At 50.1% G+C, this 24,859-nt stretch overlaps 5 protein-coding genes across 5 annotated transcripts; 4 read left to right on the top strand and 1 right to left on the bottom strand.

The window, feature by feature from the left end:
* Positions 1 to 1,083: 1,083 nt before the first annotated feature.
* On the bottom strand, positions 1,084 to 4,912 carry BCR38DRAFT_386076 (putative Na+/H+ antiporter CNH1). The gene is made up of 2 exons (XM_040857482.1): positions 2,297 to 4,912; positions 1,084 to 2,243 (listed from the first exon to the last, which is right to left on the bottom strand). The coding sequence occupies exons 1-2, from the start codon at positions 4,430 to 4,432 to the stop codon at positions 1,347 to 1,349; spliced, it is 3,033 nt and encodes a 1,010-aa protein (XP_040718775.1). The 5' UTR covers positions 4,433 to 4,912; the 3' UTR covers positions 1,084 to 1,346.
* A 5,911-nt stretch (positions 4,913 to 10,823) lies between these two features.
* Positions 10,824 to 11,729, top strand: BCR38DRAFT_481974 (uncharacterized protein; the record flags this gene model as incomplete). The annotated part of the gene is made up of 1 exon (XM_040863442.1): positions 10,824 to 11,729. One exon carries the CDS (start codon positions 10,824 to 10,826, stop codon positions 11,727 to 11,729), a length of 906 nt encoding a protein of 301 aa, XP_040718774.1.
* A 120-nt stretch (positions 11,730 to 11,849) lies between these two features.
* Positions 11,850 to 12,806, top strand: BCR38DRAFT_481973 (uncharacterized protein; the record flags this gene model as incomplete). The annotated part of the gene is made up of 1 exon (XM_040863441.1): positions 11,850 to 12,806. The coding sequence occupies one exon, from the start codon at positions 11,850 to 11,852 to the stop codon at positions 12,804 to 12,806; it is 957 nt and encodes a 318-aa protein (XP_040718773.1).
* A 3,077-nt stretch (positions 12,807 to 15,883) lies between these two features.
* Positions 15,884 to 17,413, top strand: BCR38DRAFT_336393 (short-chain dehydrogenase; the record flags this gene model as incomplete). Its single annotated transcript, XM_040855453.1, has 6 exons — positions 15,884 to 15,967; positions 16,029 to 16,295; positions 16,570 to 16,579; positions 16,705 to 17,024; positions 17,077 to 17,239; positions 17,295 to 17,413. Coding segments are annotated over 6 exons (963 nt in total), but the record flags the coding sequence as incomplete, so codon positions are not given.
* Positions 17,414 to 22,935: 5,522 nt separating this feature from the next.
* On the top strand, positions 22,936 to 24,369 carry BCR38DRAFT_406406 (uncharacterized protein; the record flags this gene model as incomplete). Its single annotated transcript, XM_040858047.1, has 3 exons — positions 22,936 to 23,019; positions 23,092 to 23,663; positions 23,727 to 24,369. 3 exons carry the CDS (start codon positions 22,936 to 22,938, stop codon positions 24,367 to 24,369), a joined length of 1,299 nt encoding a protein of 432 aa, XP_040718771.1.
* Positions 24,370 to 24,859: the final 490 nt, after the last annotated feature.

Here is a 24,859-nt window from a genome sequence, read left to right as displayed (position 1 = left end):
CGCAACCCAACGTCATTTTGCGCCGACTATTACTTATGAGGGTTTAGGTCCTACGACTGTTCACTATTGGCAATGAAGGCAGTACGAGCAGCACTCTTGGACGCATTTGCAGCGCGATTGGCCTGTCGATACTCACCGGCCGCAGCCCTTGATTCTTGGTGTTGCTGGATGAGGTTAGGAAATACTTTAGCCTTGTAAGGTAGGCAACATGAAACCGCATTTCTCGCTCATGATAAATGGTCAAATTAGGACCTAGAAACATTAATTTGCAGTTCTTACACGCCATCTTCTCTAGCCGTGTTCCACTGGCATACATGTTTGTTTTCCGTTGTTGTCTGGTGTGTTGGGGGACGAAAGGCTATCTGCACCCCGAAGTTAGGCATGTTTTTGCTCCCAATGATATATATTTACCTGTTAGGTGCCGTCCTTCCTAGGACCGCCACACATATGTGAACACCAGTCACATTTCCTTGCTGCTTTCTACTATTTGCACCCTCTGTGTTTCTTCAGCTCATTGAGTAGTGCAAGATGCCGACCAGGTTCGTCTCCTTTCAACAGCAGCAAGCAGCAACAGAATGGCGCACTGACATCGTCCTCCAAATAAAAAAGAAGACCTAAGAGCTCCTGAATCATTGATGCCCCCTGTTATTGGCGAGGGGAAAAACGAAGTTGATGCGAAGAATTACAGCCAATAAGAGACCGGCCACCACTACCACCAGCTTGTGAGACTCGATCCAAAAAGAGAGGTTTGATTCAGGAGAACGGCGACTCCACGAAGACAAAGGTAAATCGAAGGTTTCCTCGAGGTCCGGTTTTTTGTTCTACATACCTTGATGATTAAGGGATTGGGAGTCTCACATTCTGCAACATGCTGGTGTTCTGAAGGCCTTAAAATGACTCTGGAATCATGTACCTTAACTTGCTGCCTGCAGGCGTCGTGAAGTTGTCTCGGGTAGTTCATAGCCCAACCCTGCGATTGCATGGAAGTATACGTCCCTAATCGACCACAGCTTTTGGTTCACCTGATGACTGCAATCAACGCGTCGGGAACACCATCAGTCAAGTCATAGACATCGATGAAAGAAGCAGCTCAAGTGCCATATGATGGATTGTCTCATCGACTATGGATTTTATAATGGTCTTGTCTATATGCATGATATGACCATACTATGTCCAGGTGACTCGTATCACCATGCGGATTATCAACAACAGATAGGGTAAGTATAACCCGTCCGTACCACATTGTACCGGTTATCCGACAATAAGTCTATGCTGTCTATGCCAAATCGCTCCTATCCGTAGCAGCCCAGCCACGCCGCATCTAAGCTCTATTTAGTTTTATGTCGTCACTGTGTCCGGCCCTTGTGTGGGACATCCACAAATCGTATTCCTCGCCTCGTCGGCGGTACTCTAGGTGTATCGTCATCATCACTGTCGCTGTCCTCGGCCACCTCGTCGTCGCCCATTCCCAGCACTGCTTGGCGCCGCCGTCGTTCGGCTGGCGTCTCGGACTCGGCGTTGTTATCTTCGTCGTCCTTGATACCTGACAAGGCCGCCAGTCTCCGGCGCCGCTCTACAGCTGTCTCTGGTATATCGCTAGGGGCCCCTGAACTATCAGGTGCCGTTGCGGGAACTACAGGAGCCTTTGTCTCGCTTCTACCGCGAGTGTCCTGCTGCTCCTCATGTCGTACCGAAGCATTGCTCTCCGTCCGCGTACTCATGCTCGTGGTCGCTATCTTGACGGCCGGCGGCCTCGAAGCTCCAGCTGGGTTTGATGGCCCTGCTTGGGTCTCTTGCTTCGCAGCCAACTTGACGGCTGGTGGGGCATCCAATTTCTCGAGCACCTCACGCCGCGTGCGCACATCCAACTTTCGCACCTCCTTGAGGAAGTCATCCTCAGTCATCCGTCGACCTTGGCCAGCTAGCGTGAATCTGATGTTACGGCCGTCCTTGTCGGCATCCTCTTCTGATATAGAAGCGACGCTCTTCTTTCGGTCGCCGGCTCCAGACTTACCAAAGCCGGTCCAACTGCTGAATGACTGCTTCGCCGCAGGCTTCGCGACACCACTGGCACTCGGGCCGGCTTCCGAGTCTTCGCCAGTCTCCTTGAGCTTTTGCGAAAGTAAGCCTCCCATGCCCAAGTACTTCAAACTCGCTCCCATCAAATCGGTGTCACCTTCGGGCTTCTGCGCCGGCAGCTCGTACTTCTTGACAACCTCACCGTCCTCGTCTTCAATGATGATCTGCCAATTGTCAGCAAAGGGTACATGGAAGTCGTTGACGAAAAATAACTCACCGTGTTTCCGAATTGGTAGGCTCTAGCTGGGGCGTGTTTTCGATCACTTGTTTCCCTGGTCTTTCTCTTTTGCGCTTCCTCGTTACGCCATTCGCCGACTCTCTTCTTGAGGGAGGCGTAACTCCATCCAGGTTTTTGTGTCTCGGCCTCGACTTTGTCTTTCAATTTATGCAGATCTTGCATGGCATGATGGGCAGTCTCCTCAACCGCCAGTACCTGGCCTTGCTGATCTTCAATAATCACATGACCACCTTCTTCATACACCTCAAGCTCCGGGGAGCCGCCATGCTTCGTCTCCCCTCTCGATCCGATGTCCTGAACGGGCGCCGAGCCTTCCGTCTTTTCGGAATCCTTCTCACGTGACCGCTCTGATGATGATCCGCCTGGTGAAGTGCCAGAAATCCTTCGTTGATCTGAAACCTGCTGTCCACTGGGTTCGATTGATGGTGACAGAGGTTCAAACTGGCCGCTTTGGCTACGACGCTGGGGGAAAATGGCAGACTGGCTGACAGGGCCGCCCGGTCCGATGCCATCGTCCCACTTGTTGTTCTTCTTACGGCGACCAACGAGAGAAGACGCACGACTACCCGCTCTGCTCGAGCTCTCCTCATCTCGCTGGCGTCGGAGGAACTGGCCTGGGAGACCGGTAGGCGGTAACGTCCCGGGGGGGAACTCCGGGAGCTTGAAGTCGTCCATGTCAGTATCAGACATGGTTCGAGCTTGTGATCGAGACTGTGAGGAGATCCGTGGCAACCGGTTCATCCATGAGGGACCATCGTCTGGTGCCTGCGTATAAGACATCGTGAGAGTTAGTGTGTTGATGTGCTTTCCAAGCGTGAAGACTGCTATAGACGACCCGTGAACGATGATGGAGGCAATGACCATGAAGGTCACAATCGGCCACACTAGCGTGACAAGAACGTAGTGGGGGCTGTCTTCTGGGGGTAGCTCGGGCAAGGGGATGGTATGCCCTGTTTCAAGCTCCGCACGAGCAAGAATGGCTATAAAGATGGCACCCACACCAATGGGGCCAAAGTGACCCGCAAAGAGGGCTTCACGCCAAGTCTTGACATCTGGTATGAATGGCTTCAAGGCCAACATGATGGGGATTCGTCTGAAGAGAATGACCAAAATCGCCATGAGACTCAACTTCCACGCCGAGAGACCCATATCGGCGTTGTTAAACTGGTCCCAGGGAATGATTGTACCCAAGAACACGAAGTACGCCAAATTGATCAAGAGATCAATAACGTTAGAGACGTGAGACTCCTCAGTCTTGGACGAGAACCAGCCATCGTTTGAGAACCCGACACCTGCAGAGAATCCTACCAACAAATCGTCGACGCCGAGAATACTGCCGGATCCAGCACAAAACAGAGCCAAGGTGAAGTAAAAGACGAGGAAACTCTCCCGATCAATCAATTCATGCTTCTCGGCGTACTTGATGCCATGGCGTGCAAAGTACCCGATGAGGAATCCATAGATGGCGCCGAAGATGCATTCATACAACACCGTGTACATAAACCAGTGGTACGTCGTCTTCTTGGCGTCTAGGTTATCCTGGATGAGGTAGATGGCGAGATAGATGAAGGGAAAAGCCATGCCATCGTTGCAACCTGATTCAGCAGACAGCAGATCTCGCAGATGCTTGGGGACTCGTTTGGCAAACTTGCCCTTGCCGACGACGGAAGAGGCAAGGACAGGATCCGTAGCTGTGACACAGGCAGCCACGGCCAAGCTCTCGAGCCAGTTCAATGGTGGGATAAGCCACCAAACGAAGAGACTCGTAATTAGCCAGCCAAAAGTCATGACAGGAAGCAGAAGCAGAATGACCGACTTCCAATGTTTTTCCATGTAGAATTTAGGCAATTCGACACCAACAGCAAAACATTGCACGACGAGAACGATTCTAGAGAACTCGAGTGTAACTTCGTCGACATTGCCCCATGATTGCGGGTCGATGAGGTTTGCAGCATGAGGTCCAAAGAACAATCCGCATAGGGTTGCTACAGTAGCTTCACCAATGTACATGCGCTCCTTGATGATGGTAGAGCAGAGCATGAAAAGCGAGGTGAAGCCCCCGAGGATGATGTAGACCAAATGGGATTTGGTGATTGACAAGTGCTCCCACGCCATTTGTTACTTTGTTTGCCGAGAAACGGCGGCCGAACGGGGAGGGAGGAAAAAAAGGGTGGTCGGGGGTGATTCGGGGTGATTCGGATTCAGGGTCCAATGACGGTCGTTCAATTCGAACGTTGGTCTGACGCGGGTGCGAAGGTGACTGCGCCTCCGAGCAACACAACAGGTTGCGAGGGCGTGTTCGATATCGGAGACTCCCCAGGCGATGGATGCGGTCCCTCGCAAAATATAGCCTTGATGCATTCAGATAGAAGTGGTTGTGCCAAGTTGCTGGCAAACCTGCTAGAGAACGAGCCAAGGAAGGTGGTGGGCGCCAGACTTCCGTGGCTTTAAGCAGTCGCGAAGCGTGCAGAAGCTTCAGCTCATCGCAGAGAATAACTTGGAAGTGTCGTAAGTATCATTCTCCAAGGAGAAGCAGAAATTTTAATTATATGTCAACGGGAAAAACCTGGAGAAGCATACCGTAAAACAAGGTCGGAACGAAGAGTACAATCATCCCGCCCCGAGCGAAGGGAACCTGTCATTTTAACTCAGATGCATCCAACTTAGAAGAGAAGCCTCCAGGCGATAGGAAAAATAAGTTGGGGCAGTTAGCGGGCCCGATGTAGGGGTTTAGCGCACTCGGTGGGGCGTTCTGCACCCAGTTCTAGCCCAGCGCAGGGCCCGTCCGCTGGCCTTCACCGGCGGTCTGATATGCTCTGCAGGTTGGGGTGCCACCAAGTACCGCACAAGAACCGAGATTGGGCGCTGCTTTTGTTCAGTCAACATCGGGAATCATTCTTTTCTCTTTGAGCTGCTCTCCACGAATCGGTGCATTTGTAGATCAGTTAATGCAAGCCAGTTCGTCCCGATTCGAGGTTCGACTCCATTGCAACCTGCCAATCATATTCCGGACGACCTTGGGACAAGCACGTCAGCATCCAAGGTTGGAGGCTGAAGTTTCAAGTGTCAGAGCACTGCCTATAGATTGTTACCATTGCCATATTCGAATTGCGTGAATGCCTGCGTGAATGCCAGAAACTTGGTAGTGACCAAGGTTATCAGAGCACCGCAGCAATGGGTATCGGGGGATGTTGCGGCCGATCATCTGGCCTCAACGGCCGCACGAGGCCATGGTTGGGATTTATGGACCCTAGTATTCCTGTCAGTCTCTTGCTGGGTTTTTGGATGCCCGACGATGATTATGGTTTCCACTTCTGGGAGCACTGCTTTTGCTGGTAAGGCGAGGATCCGAAATTCCTGACAGTATGCTGTGCTCTGCTTCATAGGAGCCCCAGACGCGCCCTGTCAATCGGCAATGGCAAGACGAGCACCACGATACTTGGTTCGGCCGATACGCGGCTCCAACAAATTGAAAAAGATTTCTGTCCACCTTGAAAGGTGAGGATGTTCTACTTGCAAGTACTCATCGGGGACATTAAAATACCTAAAGCCCGCGAACGTGAGCCTCGAGGCTACAAGTAAGACGAGATAATCTTCTCAGCCTGAAACTTCATGCTCATGTACAACCGTCCAACCCGCAACTTTGGCAGGTTGATAAAGCAGCAGCCCTAACTAGATTTCTTACAGGCCCGTGATCGTCTGGGTACATATCGGCTACTTCAGGGTGCACATCTCAAGCTCACATAGGGGCCCTAAATTGGACGACGTGATCTCGACCGGCCGTAAAGTTTAGCTTCAAGCTATTGCATTAGTTCTCGACCTGAGGGTATCTGGTTTTCTTTCTTACAAGACTACCCCGGCTGCTGAAGAATTTTCTTCATCGTTATCAAGTCTGCCCGTGACGAACCACAAACAGACCACCATGGAATGGGGCGGGACAGATATAAACAAACAACCGTGCCGAACTTCCGGTTTGTAGTCGAAAACAAGCCGCAGCACATGGTGTTTTAGCCTCTTGGCGGGGTCGGCCAATGAATCAAGACGCCGCAGTTTTACAATGGGTCCAATGCGAGCAACGTACGCCGACGTCACAGTGGATGGGAGCCAATTTGTCTCTAATACCAACCACCGTAACCCAGGCGGCCAAGCTCTAAAAAGGCTTTAGTCGGGCTTGGCACTCTACGCGTTAGGAACGCGCGCAAGAAATTCCAAGACTACTTAGCTCTGCAGCACAATGCACGGACCGTCATGGAGGGGAAAGCAAGAAAACTGCGGGGTCAATCCCGATCTCAGGCATATCCTCCGACTCGTCCTCCGCTCCGTCCCATGTCCCCGGACCACGTGGGGGTTAGCTTGGATGTCATCCGCGGGTGTTGGCTTATGGCTGCATTCTGCATTGCAGGAAATCAACCCCCAACAGGTATATTGCTAAGGTCACGAGATTCAACGGCGCCGAAAGTTAACAGGAGCGATGCAGGCGACCGCCTATTGCACACTGGATCGCTGTGCCCGTGTCGGGTGCTTCACCGACCGCCCGGTATTCCTTTCAGATCAACTGACTTGTTGGGATCCTTACAACTCATAATAACATTAGGGATGTGATAGATCTCCTTCCTGCACGCGGGAAGCGCATACGTAATCAGAAATAAGGATTGCTTCACTATCTATTTGCACAGATGGTAGCAGGAAGTAATGATAAAAAAACTCGGTAATAACCATACGAGTCTGAACTAACTGTTTCGCTTCAACGGAGGCTTTCCACATTATGACTTGACGTCCAGGCTTTGGCAATCTGCCCCTAGCACCGCCAACACAGCTGTCAGCCGTCTCTTGTCAGACCGTCCTTCAACTGACCCCCAAGGTCCCGCATGCCATGTCTCTGATTGATTCCTCCACCGTTACTGCCGCTTCCCTCGCCCTCTGCAGTTCAAGGTAGAACGCGATGCCGAGGACCGCCTGTAGTTTCATCAACCACATGGCGAAGCGTGTGCCAGATTGCATTGTTTTCAAAGACGTTACCCAGGGATGACTTGAAGAACAGATCCGACGTCCGAGTCAGCTGGAAGAGACTTATCTTGTCGAGGATCAACATACATGATCTGTACCAAGATCTCTTGCGCCAGTCGTTCCAACCCACCTAGATTCCGGTTCCGGGGCACTTCTCCTTCAACAGCGCCTGGCTTTCTGAGCTGGTACTAAATCATCATTATTCATATCAACGTTTTGAGGTTCTTTATCTGCTTCTCTAAGTTAGCTGCAGTGCCCTGCGATAGCTTAACTGGGGATCTTATACCATTGCCTTTGTTTGACTTGAAGCCTTTCAACTTCCGCAGAAGTAATTCAACAGGGCCCGGCATCAATCCAGCTCTTCAGTCGCGGTGATTCACAGTGTCCGGAACGAACAGAAGAAAAGGTTACGAAAAATAACATGATTCATAAGCGAGTCGCACACCCAAGCGAGTCACGCACCTAAGTGAGTCGCGCAGTTTTGCCTTAAACTCGCTCCCTCAACTGTTATAACCTATCACTCCATGACTAATAAGAAAAAAAGGTTATTCTTAAGTATATTTTAGATAGAGATTCGATATGGTTTTCGCCTACGGTTAAGGATATAGAAGATATAGCTAATCTCCTACTCGCGGGGCGTAGTGTAACAGTAGGTACTGTGTAAGGGGAGGCCAGGCACAATCGTCAATTCCTAACGCCAGTAGCAATTAGATACAAACAAGAAAACTTGCCCCTCTAAGTCGCCATAGTGCCTTGAGCACTATTTGAGGGGCCCAGAAGGTTTCGCTGAAACGCCATCGGGTCGTCATGATTTCGCCCGCCTATCCAGGGCCCGATCGCGACCTTCTAGCCCATCCTAGTTATAACTTGTGACACGTAGCGCGAGACGCGTTAGTAAGTACTAGGCTTTAAACTTCGTATAATGGTGACTAGAGCTCTAGACGCGCTTAAATCGCCTATTCGACTGTTAGATAGCTTTATACGATCATCCTAAGAAGATTTAAGAATAACGTGAATGTACACCGAGCTGGCCATGACACCGAGCTGGCCACTTTCATGCGCCAACGCGACCGGCCAACTTCATCTTTGATTTTCTCAACAACCAATTATGGCAAAGTCATACAACGAAGCAGACTTAATGCTAGCCCTTCAAGCTCTCAAAAATGACCAAAAACTTAGTCTCCGACAAGCGGCAAAAACGTACCAAGTCCCCCGAAGCACCCTCCAAACGCGTAAAAACGGCGGCTCGCCCTCATACGGGCCGAGTGCGCTGAGCTTCGAGAGGCAAATAAGATGCTAAGCCGGCGCCAGAGGACTAAAAAAATGCAATTACGGGAAGGAGAATCACTTATTTTCCAAGAAGGACAGGACCTACGGGACTCTAGGGAGTTGGCGACGCAGATACAGCAAGAAGAGCGCCGAAATGGTGGTCGCGCAAAGCGTGTTGAAACGCGCCCGAGGCGCTGTGGTATTTGCAACGGGACTGGGCATAATGCGCGAACTTGTAAGATCGCATTGCCATCTTCTGGAGAGGAAGATTCAGAGTAGTTTCAATTGATTTACGGCGTTGTGGTTTTACTATCGTAAAATTTCTATGCGAGGTTATGTAAGGGTGGCCAGCTCGGTGTACATTCACGTTATTCCATACTAATATTATTTGTAGTCTAACCGTTATAGGAAAGGTCGTGTTACGAACCGTTGGCCCTGAACCAACATTACAGGCCCGTCGGCAGGCCAGGTGGATACAGACGCTAGTATCACGGGACCCCGCATCGGAGGAAGGAAAGGACCGATAGGTCACGTGACCTACAGGGGTGGATATGTTGGACAACCAACATATCCAAGTGGGGATCAGTGAAGGAGAGATGAGTATATAAGGGACAGGACTCCCAGGCATTTCATAGATAGACAGTCTCTACTTCAGTGATCAATCTAAGCATCAATCTAACCCATTGGTGAGGCAAACTGCCTTGACGACTCCATTCCCAGTTACCCTACTTGAATACTTCAGTTACCCAGAGCCCTATACTCCATACGTCAAACCCCGATATTATTGCTTGAGGACTCCGCAGCAGGACTTACTTACTAGCACAAACCCTTACAGACTCTTTAGTGGTTTACGCAGCTAGACTATTAGAGGTTTCGTTACAATATACCTTGGCTAGTGTAACGGGGTAAGGCCGGACATCAGGGAAATAGGTTACGGGGGCCTAGGGAGGGCTCCCCTGTCTTCCTTACTTCAAAAAGGGTCACGGAGATAACAGGCGACTTTCAACAACTCGTCATCTCTTTTCATCATCTTATTCAATCAACTTGACTTTTGTTTTCTATTCTAGTTAGCGAGCCCTTCAATTATGCGGTTCATTCCTACGTGCACTTAGACACTACTTTCGAAATCCTATTATTATGCCCTCATCCTAGCCTTGACAATGACAGAGGATTGTATCTTGCTCTGATCAGAGCAATCTAGTGCTAGTGAGAGCTTCAATTCGACTTCCAGAGCCAGACGTCTTGTTCTGAGAATCATTCCGACGAGAGTCTCAGAGGCACATCCGACCAACTCGCGCACCATACTTGCAAGAGCGAAGCTCTTGCAACCAGTACCACGATCTTCGTCTGATCAGACCAACAGATGGGATCTGTTGGTACTGGAGCCGTCTGTTCAGTGTGTTAGGTGGTAGGTATATCCTACTGACCGCCTGACCCCGTTTCAATGGTGATCAGAGGGAGGCTACACAATTCGGAGGCTTCACGGCACTGAATCTCTCGCTCAGTGGACTGTACTCTTCAGGATCTCTCGTCGGATCGCGATTATTGAAGACAACCGATCAGTCGCGAAGAGGGAATGATGGAGACCCCCAAATGCTTCTGCTAAGGACACGGAAGACACGGAAGCCTCGGACATAGAGTTAAGACCGACAAACTCAGAAGGGCGGGGCTCCAAAGTTTCTGGCTACGAATCGACGATAAGGACAGCGAATGTGGGAATTCGAAGAGGAAGTGCAGGCTTCCGAGACTGCCGAAGCCACGACGGCCTTATCAACAGGATATGGATAGGGACTTGGCACACAGCTCGGCACACAGCTCTTGAACTCTTATTCAGAAGATAAGATACAGAGAGATAAGAGAGCACAGAGCACAGAGCACATCATCAAGGAGAGACAGACATACGACAATCGGCATCGACAAGAAGGACAAGAGTATCAAGGGCATCGACAAGAAGATCAAGAGCATCAAGAGTATCGACAAGAAGAACAACGGCACAGGACCGAGAGCATTGCAGAAGACAGAGAGACTCGGATACAGAGATGCGATAGACGATATGAGACTCAGATACAGAGATACGACTAGTACGACAGGACCCATAGGAGAATAGTTCCTACGAAGGAACAGTTTTCCAGAGCCGAGAGAGAGACCGTACGGCGAGAAGCACGGAATCTATTATTCGCCTAAGACTGATCAGACTACTCTCGTCAAGACCGCCGAGAATCCGATCAAAATGGCTCAAGCTTTTGCTATACAATATATGATCCCCGATGTAGCGCAATACCCACACCTCCGCTTTGACGGCGATAACGTATCTGACTGGATTGAGCAGGTCGATCGGATCTTTGAGAGAGCTCGACTCAGTGATGCTCAAAAGATTGCCGAAATCCAGTACTGGACTAAGGACAGGACGCATCAGAAAAGGGTGGAGTACGCTATCGATCAACTTGACAGCTGGAGTACCGCGGTAACGGCTCTGAAAAGTACCTTCGTAATCGGAGACACTAGACAACTACGAAGTGCACACCAGCGCCTCAAAGACCTCGAGAACCAGCCTCCACTATCGAATCCGTCGAAGATCTATACGTACTGTCTTGATCATGAGATCCTCGTTAGTGAGACGAAGGGTACTACTCGAGTCCCAAGCGACCTTGACTGCACTCGAGGCCTATTCGAGAGGATCCACAGCCACAGCCTTGAAGACATCATAAGCAAAGCTGATATGACGTACGAAGAGATCTTCAAGATGGAGTACTCTCAAGCCCAGAAGTTAGTCCGAGGATGGGCGAAGACTAAGGTCGATCTGGAAAACCACAACAAGCGAGCCAAGAGATATTTTCCGTCTGATCAGGGCAAGAAAGGACAAGAGGAAAGCCAGCCAGATGTGACTGCTCTCACCGAGAGGCTCAGAGCCTTGGAGATACGGTTAAACCAAGTAGGTCCGTCTGATCGGAGACACCAGATGGAAGACATAAGGACTGCGTACCGGCCACAGCAGCTATGGGGCTGTCAGCCACTCGTACAGCAGGTCGTACACCAGGCCCAAGGAAATACGGTCAGGACTCAAGACAGCCCTCGTCAAGACACCTCTCGTCAAGAACAGCTGTACGACTACGAGACCAGACAACACCGTCCGTAACCGAATCGATGGGGCACGACAACCAGGAAATGTGTCTTCTGTACTATGCCTGGCCATCTTGTCTCACAGTGCGGTATACTTGAAGATTTGAATCGTGACGGCTTTCTCCGATGGGACCCAATGGACAGAGCCTACTTCCTCGGAGGAGACTACAAAAGACAGACTGCGATTCAGGTACCGACATATATCGAGAGAAAGGCGACGCAGGAGGGTAAGTCTATCCTACGAGAGGTGTGCGACTGGGTCATGTCGAACAACCTTGATCCTCAATTCCAGCGGCTTGCGGCCTATTATCTTAGACGAGACTTTGGTATTACGAAGAATTATACGAGCACTCTCCAGATTCAGAGCTCCTCTCAGCCGCCGCAAGTACAGGATAATCGACTACAGATGCCAGGACTAGTACAGCCAGAGACCGCGAAGACGAACACAGCCCTTAGTCCCGACGTCCGATCAGCCGACCTTGTAGTTACCAAGATCCTCACTAGGTCGATAGTCGAAGATTCGGACAGCACGACAGTTGAACCGTTTTTGCAGCCGTCTGATCAGACGAAGAGGAACGAGACTGCTGATACTACGAGGACCACCGCTGTGGACGAGGCTACCGTCGATAAGAGGACTACCGCCACGGACGAGGCTACCGTCGATGAGAGGAATACCGCTGTGAACAAGACTACTGATACTAAGAGGACCACCGCCGCGGACGAGGCTACCGTCGATAAGAGGACTACCGCTGCTAAGAGGATTGATACGAGCAGTCAGACAGTCCTACTATTCGGTCTGGAAGTAGACTACACTTCTCGGAGGAGCTTGTCAAGGAAGAAGATTCGGAAGCTACTAAAGAGGACGAGGAAGATACCGGACAGCCAGGCAGAATCGAGAGAGGCGGACTTTGAGGACCTTGTTACTCCGTCCTGCGACTTTGACTGGCAGGAAGATAAGTGGAAAAAGAAGTGCGTCCTGGGGAGGAAAGAAAACAGGAGAGAGTCCTTGGGAGGAAATAAGAGAGGAAAGAGAGAGTCCTGGGGAGGAAAGAGAAGTACGTTCTGGGGAGGAGAGAATACTTCAGTCGGATGATAAGGCTACGAGAGGAAGACTGTGGTGCGTAGGATACAGGATTCGGACGCAAGTCGTCTGATCAGACTATCAAAAAACCCCCCTCCCTCCAAAATTTTTTTTTCTTTCTCGAAAGACACCGCTGCTATGATTAGAGGAAGTATTGGATTGTGGGCAAATGGTCTTGTATTGAAAGTGCCATGATCTCTGGAGAGTCCAGAGAGAAGCAAAGGGCGGCCATCAGGGCCTTATATAGTCAGAAATGACTGATGCCTGCCCCACAGCCAGGACTTGTGTGGTTCAATGGGTAGAGGTCATATTGACCCATACTTCGTACGGTTTGCGGCTTTACTTTTCTCCTTTTGACTTGGCAGTCTTGACGGAGTAGCCTTGAAGGTCCAACAGGAAGACCTTTGCCTTACCCTTTATTTTATATAGGTTCGACTGTCTCTGGGGACAGAGACGAACATATAGGGGAGGAATGTAACGGGGTAAGGCCGGACATCAGGGAAATAGATTACGGGGCTGTGAAGGTCAACCCTCGCAGACTCACTACAACCAGGTGACTTGCAGCTGGAACACCTGCCATGGCAGTGCCAGATGGGAAGCCAATCATAACCCTTGTAGGAGCCCCGCCAAGCGTGGACGACTTAGTCGCGCTCCCTCAAACCTAAGTTGTCATCTTCTTTCCTTCGCTCCTTAGAGTAGAATCTTCGTCGATAGCACCTAATCGAGGTCTCTACCAATGCGATGCAACCCAGGTCGTGACACCCACCAAGGTTGCCTAACATTATAGATAAACCATGGTTTTCCTAATATCATCGGGTGTTCTAGTAGGGGTACTACGTAGTAGTATATTAACTGTAAGGGTCAAGGGTAATTACCGGTCATAGACCGTGACATTAACTACGAGAATCCAGAGATTTCTACTATTAAGTAGGTGATCCCTAGGATCGCGGCTCCTTCTATAGTACTAGATGTCACGACCTGGGTTGCATCGCATTGGTAGAGACCTCGATTAGGTGCTATCGACGAAGATTCTACTCTAAGGAGCGAAGGAAAGAAGATGACAACTTAGGTTTGAGGGAGCGCGACTAAGTCATCCACGCTTGGCGGGGCTCCTACAAGGGTTATGATTGGCTTCCCATCTGACACTGCCATGGCAGGTGTTCCAGCTGTAAGTCACCTGGTTGTAGTGAGTCTGCGAGGGTTGACCTTCACACTTCACACTAGAGGCGCCCTTCACTCTATACTCTGGAATCTGGATTAAAGGCAGATTTAGCTCTTCAAATAGCTATTAGCTTATTATAGCGTAGTATTGATAATCTTCGTCGACGAGAGTATAGGATAACATGGTTCCGTTTAGAATTATACGAATTAAAGTAGAATCGCCGTCCATTTTTCCTTTATATGTGTAACGAAACCTCTAATAGTCTGTAAGGGTTTGTGCTAGTAAGTAAGTCCTACTGCGGAGTCCTCAAGCAATAATATCGGGGTTTGACGTATGGAGTATAGGGCTCTGGGTAACTGAAGTATTCAAGTAGGGTAACTGGGAATAGAGTCGTCAAGGCAATTTGCCTCACCAATGGGTTAGATTGATGCTTAGATTGATCACTGAAGTAGAGACTGTCTATCTATGAAATGCCTGGGAGTCCTGTCCCTTATATACTCATCTCTCCTTCACTGATCCCCACTTGATTGATTGGTTGATTGAAATTTAACGTCTCATCACGTGAGACGTGCCGGGCGCAGTGCCGGCATGGTCTATGCTAGTCGAATCTATGTTACAGGGGACTGTCTTCATCTAACATTCCTGTTCAGTGCGATGGGCAGATCTCAGTAAAGAGATCCCCACTTGGATATGTTGGTTGTCCAACATATCCAACATATCCACCCCTGTAGGTCACGTGATCTATCGGTCCTTTCCTTCCTCCGATGCGGGGTCCCGTGATCCTAGCGTCTGTATCCACCTGGCCTGCCAACGGGCCTGTAATGTTGGTTCAGGGCCAACGGTTCGTAACAATATAAAGAGGACCGAATCGCGTATACACCGCTATAGTAACTACGGAAATATCGGTTATAGTATACGGACCAATAACAAAGATATAAAATCGAATAATTATTTATATAGCAGTTAATTTAATTTAAATTATAGTATTATAGGTATATAACTAGACTTGAAAGATGTAGTATGTTGAAAAATGCGTGACTCGCTTAGGTACACGACTCGCTTGGGTACGCGACTCGTCTGTGAATCACATTACACGACTGGGAGACAAAGAATAAACTGGCCGAGGGACCCCTTGCATTGTAGTTAACGTTAGTTGAGGTACTTCTAGCGAGCTTCTTGCGAGCTTCTGGTGAATACCTTCATTGTTGGATCATTTGAGCGAGGTGCATGACCTATGACCTGCACCGCAAAGAAAGTGCGCCCCAACTTCAAGGTTTGGATTATACTTTTGGCTGCCCTGACACGAGCAAGCAACCTGTCCACAGTTGCAACTTCCGAGCTTTGTCAAATCAGCTTCGGAGTCCTGCTTGGTTTCTTCGTATGCACTTCCTAGGAGACTACTGTTTTCTACGAACGAGAGCAGGCAGCAACGTGCGTCCACCGCTGAATAGCTAGAAGTGGTACTGTTCGCAACAAATTTAACTAGCTCTTGCAGGAATAATATCACTGGGGAAGATGATTGAGATTGGACTTCCGATGCTCACTGTCCTCTCGCATCTGTTCTTAGTACCAAATAGCCGGGCATTGCTAAATGAGTTGTTCAATGAGGTAGTCGCTACCCCTTTTCACCCCTTCCGGGCCAGAACGATCGTTCACGTCGATGACGCTCGTCTTATCAAAAATGAGTAGTATGGCCATCTTGCCTTTATCACTTGTCTCGTGTCTTTGAGCCATCGCACCTGCCTGATGGACGTCGAAGATGGCCTGATCCTGCTTGACACTTCGTCCGGAGACATCTTCCCCGTGTCAACCAACGCCAATTCCTATAATTCAGTTCAGCCTTTCGAATATATTTGTAAGTACCCTCACCTACCTAGGTATGTTAATCAGTATACTGTACCATACAGCTTATTCACACGCAGTACAGATGCCTCGTGTCACTGCGAAGGAGCAGCGGTATCCTGGACCGCCGCAGTGGACGGAAGAGGATATCGCGGATCAGAAGGGCAAGGTGAGAATCAATACTTTGTTCGCCATTTCAAACCCATGTCATGCTCAAAGTGAGAATTCAGGTCTGCATTGTCACCGGCAGCAACACAGGTATCGGCTACGAAGTCGCGCGAATCCTGTACGCGAAGAATGCCATGGTCTACGTGGCGGCGCGCAACGAGATAAAGGGCCGCGAAGCGATCCAGAGAATCAGAGAGGCACATCCGTCGTCCGCTGGGCGTCTGGAATTCCTTCAGCTTGATTTAGCCGATCTCGAAGGGGTCAGAAATGCCGCCTGTAGATTCAAAGATGCAGAGACGAAGCTGCACGTCTTGTTCAATAATGCTGGAGTCTTGATACCCGCTAGATCAAGATCTTTGAGAAGAAAAACACCCAAAGCGGGCTCCCCTCGCATCAACTCTCCCGCAATTTCTGCTGCAGAAGTTCGATCCATAGCAGCATCTTCCGCAGCATCTTTTGAGGCGATATCAGAACCAGTTTCCTTGGATAATGGGGATCAATTCAGCACCTCTCTCGACTCCTTGACTGCATCTCCAGATGGCGTGTTACGAGACGATAGCACTCCCATCTCCTCATTGAATTTGTCACCGGGCAGCAGGCTAGGAAGTGATGCGTCATCAACGCCCCCAAAGAGCGTATCCCCGGATACGCCGCGAAACAGAACCCCTCTGGCCATCTCACCCATGTCACCGAGTAACATTTCACGAAACGAAACGCCTCCGAACTACGTACCCACAGATTACACTAAAACAGCGCCGCACTGGAGACACCAACTTGCAGTCAATTGCATTGGACCCTTCCTTTTCACCAGACTGCTCATGCCCATCATGGAGGAAACGGCGAAATCGGCAGCAAAGAACTCGGTCCGGGTTGTGTGGGTGTCTTCATCTGCAGCAGAGCTCGCGACGCCGCACCATGGTGTTCCCATGTGCAAAGGCAAAGCCAGCAGGGATGCACACGGCTTTGAAGTCTCCAAATATGGTATCACGAAGGCGGGAAATTACTACCATGCGACGCAGTTTGCACGCAAGTATCGTCATAAAGGGGTCATCAGTGTGGTTAGTGTCTTCCACGGCCGGAGAAAGCCTGACTGACTGACCGAGGTGATAGGCACTAAATCCTGGGCACGTGAAATCCAATATCCATCGTCATGTTTCCGCCACATGGAAGCGACATTTGAGGGGCAGAGTGTATCCAACCGTTTGCGGCGCATACACTGAGTTGTTTGCTGGTGTTTCTGATCAGGTGACTCTGGCCAAGACTGGATGCTGGAGTGAGTGCTCCAAAGTTATTTTCGACAGGATTCAATAGACTGACCTACTTCAAAGTCGTCCCCTGGGGCCGATTCACCGGGATCCGGGACGACTTGTGGAAAGGTGCCTGGCCAAAGGAGGAACTAGGCGATGGCGTGGCTGAAAGGTTCTGGACGTGGACTGAGAACCAGATCGGGGATCGCCTGCTCGAACCCATAAGCAAACCCGAAGCTAGCACTTCAAAGGCCTCCGTCAACTCCGTCACTCCACCAAGGGCAAGTACGCCGTGTTCCACCGGCTCTCTCGGTCGGTCAAGGGGTGCTTCTTCTCTCTCTACCACATCGGGACGTGGTTCTCCCAAGGACCGTCGTCGGAAGAGAACTTCTACTCCCGGAAGTCCACTCGCAATATCTTCTTCAGCTGTGTCCTCAAGTGGTGGTTCTTCTCTCTCTACTACACCGGGATGTGGTCCTTCCACAGAACGTTGTCGAACGAGATCTGCTCCCGGAAGTCCACTCGCCATTTCTTCTTCAGCTGTGTCCTCAAGCGGCGGTTCTTCTCTCTCTACCACACCGGGATGTGGTCCTCCCACAGACCTCTGTCGGACGATATCTACTCCGGAAAGTCCACACGCAATATCTTCTTCAGCCGTATCCTCAAGCGGCGCTTCGACGGGTTCATATTTCGGCAATCATTCAGCAATGAGTCGGTCTTCTCCATTGAACCGCCCCATGAGTCATTCTCCTCGATCAAGGTCTTGCCCCCCGCGGTCGTCGCAGGCTCAGCTAGCCAAGGCTTTGGAAATTGAGGCCAGAAACCTGCGCCCTGCATTGCCAACTGTCTTATCTGAGTCGACGCCGCCGGTCACCTCGTATGAACCAACACCGGATCCTGAAGGGCCTCCCGCTCCCAATACTTCGCCAATTCCGGATGCTAGTAACGTCTCGATCTCGCTCCGGAAAAGAGCAAAGGAAAGAATACGTCAGACTCTGAAGTGGGTACGGCAACAGGAAGAAAAGGCATGTGACGAACTGTAGCTTACCTAGTTAGACACGCTCGAATAAAACGGAACAACCTAACATTCTCGTATATTAACCCAGGATAGGCTGTAGGAATGCCGTACCATAGCCTCGAATTCTCCGGTGCTTAATGGAGTACATTTCGTACTAGAGTATCGTACTCGAGTCATCAGCCAGAACCAGTGTATTTATGGCTTCGAGACACATCCACGAAACCCGACAACACTGCGTCTTGACATCCTTCATTCACGCCGGATCTGCCCACCAAGACAGCTCTCCATCCCACAATACAACAACCAGTGGTGATTTTGTTCTCAATCCTAGCCTTATTAAAGACGTTTATGCACAAAATTTTATGATTCGGTCTTAAGTGCTTATACAGAGCAAGAATTTTGATCCCAAGTTTAACATGTTGATTTGGACTGCACACTCGGTTGGGAGCGGAAACTGGCGGACGCAACAAGGGGGCATTTCATCGTCCCATGTAACGCAGAAGCTATAAAGAAACTACATCATAGAGGCTAAATGTCCAAGATGGAATACTCGATTATGCTTCAGTCAGGACTTTATTCTGTTGTTCAGGGACATCCTCGATCGTGCTTCTCGAAGCAGGGTTTCGTCCTCCGATATGTATTTTGGAAGTGTCTACAGAGCACTTGGGAAGCAAGGCGACATACATTTCCCTGCACCTTTCTGGTCTATCAAAGTATCAATTGTAGGTATGTTGCGGAAATTTCTTGGTTTGAGCCATTGTAATATGTAGCAAAAGTGGTTCTAAATGGCGGCAAATAGGACAACGGATCATGACGACAAGTTTTTGCCGCGCATTCGTAGCGGAAAGTTATTAGAAGACCTCAAGTTTATATTGGCTTACTGATCAAGACAATTTGATAAACTGTGTTTGGCTGGTGTCCCATCTTCTGTCTTCCTGGTGGAAAGACAGTGTGCAGCGACTGAATTGAGAGGTGGCACCTGAGATCGACAGCGTCCAATAAACTCTGATGTGGCGAAATCCCAGTCGTCAGATGTATACTAGTAATTATTGGGTTTGTTCTTAGGATACTGAGTGGACGTCTACTTAATCCTCAGTCAAGCGGCGTGTATCTTAGGAATTCATTTGCATATTCCCGATTTGGAAACACCAGCGAATGAATGATCTTGGAAAACGGAATATTTACCTACGTTCTTACAGGCTGAATGATTAATAGTGCCTGATTTCACTTGATTTGGGGCTTTATCGTAGTTCATCTGCTCACTATATTTTCTGCCGACTTCAAACAGCACCGCGATGCCCTCATCCGGACCGCTCAAATCGCAATCAGCAACTTGCACGCCGCCCAGCCTAAACAACATGAATATCCCCTTCAGCTTTAAACCAACAAACTTTTCAACCTGTCCCACATCAATACATTACCAACTGACAACCCACAACCAATAATGTCATCACACCTAGAACGGAAGTTTCCTTCCCTTCCACCCCACCTCCTTAATCAGTGCTACCATGGTCCTTCACTTTGGGCAGCTTCGATACCACTTACGACTTCAAGGCTCTACTTCAATTTGTGAAGTTTGCCCTCGAAACGCACACTCTGTTGCCCAACTTTGACCAACCCATGTTCAATCAACTTGAAGTGGTGTCCCACCTTCACCAGTCACGTCACCCTCACCTATATTGACCTTGGACCAATATTCAACTTTATCGCACACCATGAATTCTACTTTGCTGACATTCTGTATTAGTCAGTTGACCTCTACTGTTCACATCTCCGTCATTCCACCCTCTGTTGGACAATCTATTTACCAGTCACTCGCATCACAGCATGGCAACCTATGGGAATGACTTTGACAAGGGCCTTCACACCAACTACAATGGTCAGTTCATTAACGTTCTCGGAAGTTCACGCCACACAACTTTCTCGGCACAATCCCTCTGCGAACCTGTGGCATCCGAGGCCCAGGTACAAAGCGTTGTAAACTGATTGGGGTCCACTCCCATGAAAGCTCTGGCCGGGGCGTGTGTGGATGCTGGTGCCGTTCGGGTTATCCTTCCTACATCTGGGCAGATGCAACACCCCCAGCTATACTCACGGGTCTGGGAAATAACTCCGTGTCTACGTTCAGGTCTGCTGGGGGAGTCTTTGAACCAGGTTAAGGCCATCGGCCGCTGTTCTGCACAGTCACTACAGGTGCAGCCCGATTGTCACCCTTCTCTCACAGGTAGCGGGTGTGTATTGGAAGCGCGTATGGGGGCTTTCGAAGGCAACCTAGGACCTTCAGCATGGACTTACCAGTAAACCACGTGCTGGCGGGGTTGAATGAACACAGGTTAAGCATTTGACTACCCATTAAGAATAGTACTGCTCTATGGACTTTATCCAAGAGCTTGGTAGCATCGCACGCAGTGCTACCGCAACCGAGGAGAAGCGTATGACATGTCCACCGATATCACCAAAATGAAGCGGGTGGACAACATGAATGCGTTTACACATGCAAAGAAGTGCGATAGAGAGCTTTACGTGCTTTTGGCCCATCTTGGCAGCTAGCTCCTTATGTTCCCGGACTAGACTCAATAGGAAATAGTACGAAGATTGCAAATTCAATAATCTTGAGTCTCGACATTTTTCAGTGCGATATTCCCGAAATAGAACACATCGGAAACAGGGATTGAGACGGATCTTTTCCGGGCGGGCGGGTTCCTGGAGGCGGGACTACGGAGGACTCCTGGATCCCGACAAACCCGGAATGCAAATCTGTTCGTCGAAGACTGACAATTCCTCCAATCAGCTAGCTGGCATCTTGGTCATTCTTGGTCATTCAATGCGTCATTCTTTGACGTCGTTCGCAAGATGTTGGTGTTTCAAAACACGGTTCGAAGTTATTCAGGGGACAGGGACATGATTCTAAAAAGAAATGTTTTAGCGCCTGGAAACGAGAATTAGACTTGGGAAATCCACTCTGGAACCAGCCATGCGGCTAGCGTGGGGTCGTCTTCATTTCGCGGGTCTCTCCCCCCATCTCTTCCCCCTCCCCTTCCCCCAGCTGACATTGGGATGCCCACTAAATCTGTCTATTATACGCCTAATATATACGACGTGGTCACTAATCCTCCCTTCAAGTTTATCAATTCGTAAGAAGTCCCCGGAGATGTTGACTATTCCACGCTTATTATGGCCTATGACGACTGCATTATGCAGTGTTTCTTACCTCGCAGTTGCGCATGGCTTTGGGTTTGGACGGCAGGCGAACTGCGGTTCTTGAAGTTTCAAGCTGTAAACGCCAAGACGGTACGGTGGCGGGCTGGCAAGTCAACGGTGTTGGCTTATTTTCGAGTCTGAGCATACAGTGCTATTCTCCTTCATCAGCCTGGAATCCACGGTATTTTGCCCTTGTCTTCGTCTGCGAACTCATTAATTGTCAGGGTATCGATATGATTGCCGACGGCTCAAAAAGGCACAAGATAATGACGAAATGTATGCTGTTTTAGGATGCAGGATGCCTGTCATTGAGTACTGGGCACCGCTACTGGCAGGAGTGACGACGACTCTTTGCTTGCAACCTCTCGCTATCTGCATGTGGCACAGTCGCGGGCTCCCACTGAGCCGTGAGGCCCCTGTTCTTGATGTGTTGTTCTTCGGGCCCATTCCGGCCTCCGACACCGTATGCAATGGAAGGCACACAAGTGCTGTGGAACAAGCTCTTGGCTTGCAAGAGAGTAAAATGAAACCGAAAAGTGCGGTGTCGTGATTCGATACAATAAAACTGATATTGGTGATAAAAACGAAGCACGCGACTCTTGCCAGTTACGACTTATTCTCTTGGCCGATCATGGTTGGGAAGTTGGGGCTGGTCAATTTCTTGGCACATTGTTTAAACCTCCCCTGCAGAAGTCACTGGTTCTCCCAACCAGTAGCAGCTTACTCGGTTGACTGCGCCGTCTTGTGACAGTTTTTTCGCCGGCCTTGACTCTGCTCTGTTAAACACTCCGCTCAAAAGTGGCAGCCTAGCCTGGCATTGCCACATCCACCGCAGGCTGTGCCCGGTTTCTAGAGAGGTGCAAGGCGACGATGCTAGTGATTCGGTGACAGTTTTCTAGAAGCTCCGCCTGTGTAGGATTAAGGATTAGAACAGGTCCCCGTTACATAGGTCCACCATCCACCGACTTTAGTGGGTCCCTGACCTGCATATAGGCAAAGTAGGCTTAGCATTGCATTCAAGGAAAGAGAGGATGCTCACACACTTGCTCCCCTGTTTGGTCGCTGGAATTGCAACTAACTACCTTGTCGAGGTGGTCAAGCCTTTGAATCCTCGACTCGCATTTTGTTTTGCTACATTCACCGTCCATCCTTTTTATTTTTTTTTCTTGCCAGCTTCGGGAGAGATTAGGCATTCACCGCTCCCCTCTCTGCGGTTGCGACCGGCTCACCTCCAAGGCCGTCTGTTTGTCTAACCTCTTACCTCGCATACAGTTTCGAGATAATTAACGGCCTTCACACATGCCGTCATAGCCCTTAGTCGCATCCTATTGTTCCTTCGTCCCTCGTGCCCCCCTTCCCCTTTCGAGCGCTTCTCCTACTTCGAACCCCACTGTCCCCCACGGCTTGTTTGTGCGTGCGCCATCGACAGCCACCGGCCGTTTACCAAACTTACCCCAGATCTAAAGACGCGGCGGCCCAGGCTAGCATTCGGACGGCGCCAACATGGCAGACATGGACATCACTGACAAGAAGGATGACTGGAAAGGCGCGGTGATTTGGAAGATGCCAGAATGGATTGAGCCTGTCGTAAGTTGAATTTAACGGGCCACGGAACACTGCTGTGGGGAGGATTCCACATGCTGACTGAATGGGTTCCAGGCCATTGTGTCCATTCTCCTCTTTGCCATGTTCATAACGCGCAGGAAGAGCTATTCGATAATGGACCGCGCGAGATCCCCCAACTACAGGCCATTGATTGCCACCGAAGACTCGCCCAGGGTGTCAGACGACTCAGACCTTCCCCAGGTCACCAACACCCGGTACCCGCCAAAGCGACGCCGCATTCTGGGAATATGGACTGTCCAGACGCCAAATTCGACCCGGTTTGCCGGCCATATCCACTCGCGCATCCTGCAAAAGTTCCCCTTCCTCGTCGAGATGTTTTACTGGGCCATCACATACTTTTTCTACCGGATGACAGCCTATCTATCTGCACTGTGGTACGGAGGGAAGGATGGGCTGTGGGAGGTTGCACAGGATCACGGCATTGCTTTGTTAGAGATGGAAGCCTGGGCTCTAGGGTCGGGCGCCACGAACGGCACGCAACGATGGCTGGAGTGGAGGGTTCAACAATGGTTCATCATTGGTGCGGAGGCTGGCGATTGGCGACGCGTATTCTTGACGGTGCTGAACCGGGTGTATGCTCTGATCCACATCCCCGGGACGGTCGGGTAAGTTACTAAAATAGCCGCCGCAGAATGGAGTGGAGAAGCGTCTGCTAACGTCTGTCCCAGATTCATCGCCTACTACTACACCGTGGCGCCAAACCACCCTCGCTTCTGCACGGTTCGACGGACCATGTCGCTGCTGAACCTCTTCGCCTTCTTCATTTTCACCGTATACCCCTGCATGCCGCCAAGACTGCTTCCGAAAGAATTTGGATTCATCGATACCGTCAACGCCGAAGACGCTGCCAGCGTTTGGATGAGTGGGAACTACGTCAACAAATTGGCCGCCATGCCGAGCATGCACTTTGGCTATTCCTTCTGTATTGGATGCGTGTTTGTTTACGAGAGCGGTTTTCTGCGACAATGGTGCCGCCTCACCAGGAAACGGGTGGAGTTCGACAGCGCTGCCGAATTGGTCTCTCCAAGTTACCCCCCATCCAGATCCGAAAGAGACGGCCAGCGCTCCGCCTCCGCCAGGGGCATGTACCTGTTCACCGGCATTCTCTACCCGTCCATCATCCTGCTCACCATCGTGGCCACGGCGAACCACTACTTTCTGGACGCGGTGGCGGCCATCTTCGTGGTGCTCGTGGCGTTCATCTGCAACAAGATGCTACTGAACTTCTTGGTGCTGGAGGACTGGCTCTTGTGGGCGTGGCGCCTCGAGAAACCCGAGCCGACGACGGGTCTACGGGAAAAGATAAAATAGAGGAAGCGTGCGTGCATCGATTGCATAAGAGAGGGATGAGGAATGTTATTGTCGGAATTTTACTGTCTTATATACACATGCTAATTTGCATGCTCCCTCATGCGGGGAGTAGGGGCGTACATTCTCGAATACTGAAATCTTTCTTGGCTATTGTGCAAAGTACCAGAAGCTGTGATGGAGATGATGGTCGTGATGACAGGCGACGTTCGACAGCAGGCAAGCAGGTCTTAACTGCGAAGTCAACCTTGAAAATTGAGATCTGAGTAGAAGCGGGAATAGGGGGGCTGCTAACTACCTAGGGTTCTCGAGGAAATCGAACTCCGTGGATGGGTGAATCTTGAATCGACTGTTAGCAACAGCCCGGCCCCCAGCAAAAGATGGCTCGAGATATTCATAGAGCCCGTACCTTGCTTGGACATCATTTTCTCGGATTTAGCGGATAATATCAAGTTGCTCTTCCACTCCGCTGTCGAAGATTTCCCTGGAATCC

Source organism: Pseudomassariella vexata, assembly GCF_002105095.1.
Source record: "Pseudomassariella vexata strain CBS 129021 chromosome Unknown BCR38scaffold_3, whole genome shotgun sequence".
In the NCBI taxonomy this organism is placed as follows: domain Eukaryota; kingdom Fungi; phylum Ascomycota; class Sordariomycetes; order Amphisphaeriales; family Pseudomassariaceae; genus Pseudomassariella; species Pseudomassariella vexata.
The sequence above is the reverse complement of the archived record's forward strand: the minus strand, read 5'-3'. Positions and strand labels throughout refer to the sequence as shown.